Source organism: Dipodomys ordii, unplaced genomic scaffold (assembly GCF_000151885.1).
Source record: "Dipodomys ordii isolate 6190 unplaced genomic scaffold, Dord_2.0 Scaffold69, whole genome shotgun sequence".
Classification (NCBI taxonomy): domain Eukaryota; kingdom Metazoa; phylum Chordata; class Mammalia; order Rodentia; family Heteromyidae; genus Dipodomys; species Dipodomys ordii.
In genome coordinates this window covers 2,161,792-2,163,545 of record NW_012267285.1, presented here as the reverse complement: position 1 = coordinate 2,163,545, position 1,754 = coordinate 2,161,792, and the positions used below count along the sequence as shown (strand labels likewise).

The 1,754-nt window shown below is 66.9% G+C and overlaps 1 protein-coding gene across 1 annotated transcript in view; it reads left to right on the top strand.

The window, feature by feature from the left end:
* The window catches only part of Tspan9 (tetraspanin 9), a 15,482-nt gene that overhangs the window by 5,201 nt on the left and 8,527 nt on the right, over positions 1–1,754 (top strand). The window contains exon 3 of the mRNA XM_013023604.1: positions 1,548–1,739. Coding sequence (XP_012879058.1) covers positions 1,548–1,739 — 192 coding nt within the window. The remainder of the gene's footprint in view (positions 1–1,547; positions 1,740–1,754) is intronic.

The following is a 1,754-nucleotide window of genomic DNA, read 5'->3' as shown; positions in this document are numbered from 1 at the left end:
GCACTTCGCTGGGAGTTTCTTGCTCACAAATGGCGTTGAATTGTGACAGAGCCATAGGGGGTCGGAAGCGTGAAATCCACCATCTCAGAGCAAACGGGACTCAGGAGGCTGAGATGGGGGGCTGGGGGGGCTCTGGGCCGGGCACAGTGCCCGGTGGGTGTGGGGGGGTGGCGAGACCCCATCTCAACGAAGACACGCACGGTGGTGCATGCCACTCCCTGAGTGCGTGGCGGTGTTGGAGTATTGTCTCAGGACGCCTCAGACAGAGCAAAAACCCCGTTCCCAAATAATCACAATGTAACCAGGTTGTCCCTATGCAGGTTGCCACACGCAATGTTTATTTGGAGGCAAACAGGGCTCCAGAATAGGGGTGTGATATTCCTGTCACCTACAAAGCCGGGGTGTCCAGACCGCCACGGGGAGCTGAGAAAAAGAAAAAAACCACAGAGTCCAATAAAGGCGGGTCCAGGGAGGGTGCGGCTGTGCACGCCTGTAATCCCGGCTGCTGGGGCCGGGGTGGCGCAGCCCTGAGTGACAACGCTCAGGCCAGCGCCCAGGCCCCCAGTTCAAGCCTCAGAGCTGGCACACGCATGTGCACGCACACAGACACCCACCCACGGACACGGGCTTGGCTTCCGGCTGGAGAGAGGGCTCACCACGGGGCCTCCTGGGCATGTGTGGGGTGGACGGGGCGGATGCGGGACCCCCTCAGGCTGGGGTCTCCTCTCTGTACCTTCTCCTGCCCGGCAGGTGCAAGGCTGGCATTGGCCAGCAGAGCAGAGCTCCCGCACCCAGCCCCAGCACCTGGGCGGCTGGCGGCCCCTGCTGGCCGGCGCGGGCGCTGATGGCGTCCTGACCCCCTCCCCTCCCCAGTCACCCTCCCATAGCTTGGTCTTCCCAGCAGAGAGGAAGCTCGGGGCTGTGGCAGGGCCGTCCGTGGCCGCCCGCCCCCCACCCCTCCCTCCAGCCGGTTCCCGGTGTGATCGATGATCGGACGTGGAGCCCCGGCCCGGCCCGTTGAGCCGACTGGGAGTTTGTGAATGGAGAACGCGGGGACAGCGCGCCACCTAGTGGCCGTGGGCGGGGTGACACCGGGTCCTGCGGGGCTGGCCGGTGCCTGGGCTGGGGGGGCCCTGCGGGGGGGCAGACCCCGGGCCGAGGGCTCGTGGGGCGCCCGCGCAGGCTGTGTGCACAGCACGTGCGTCCAGCAGGGGCAGGCTCTGTGGAAATGGTCCTTTTGTGTGTGTGTGTGTGTGTGGTCAGTCCTGGGTCTTGAACTCGGGGCCTGGGCGCTGTCCCTGAGCTTGCTCTGCTTGACCACGTGCGTCTCAGCGCCAGCCCCCCGGGTTGATGGACGTTCCTTGGGGATCCGCGTCCGGTGGGCCTTCCCGCCCGGGGCTGGCTTTGAACTGGGGTCCTCGGGTGTCGCCCGCTGGGTGGCTGGGATCGTGTGGCTCTGGCTGTGCGGGAGGGGAGCCGGGCGGGAAGGGTGTGGGGCCTCGGGCTGGTCTGACCCCGTCCCCCTCTCTCCCCCTCTGTCTCCCCAGCTCTGCGGCTGCGGGCTGCTGGGCGTGGGCATCTGGCTGTCCGTGTCCCAGGGCAACTTCGCCACCTTCTCCCCCAGCTTCCCCTCGCTGTCCGCCGCCAACCTGGTCATCGCCCTGGGCGCCGTTGTCATGGTGACCGGCTTCCTGGGCTGCCTGGGGGCCATCAAGGAGAACAAGTGCCTGCTGCTCAGCGTGAGTGTGACCCGC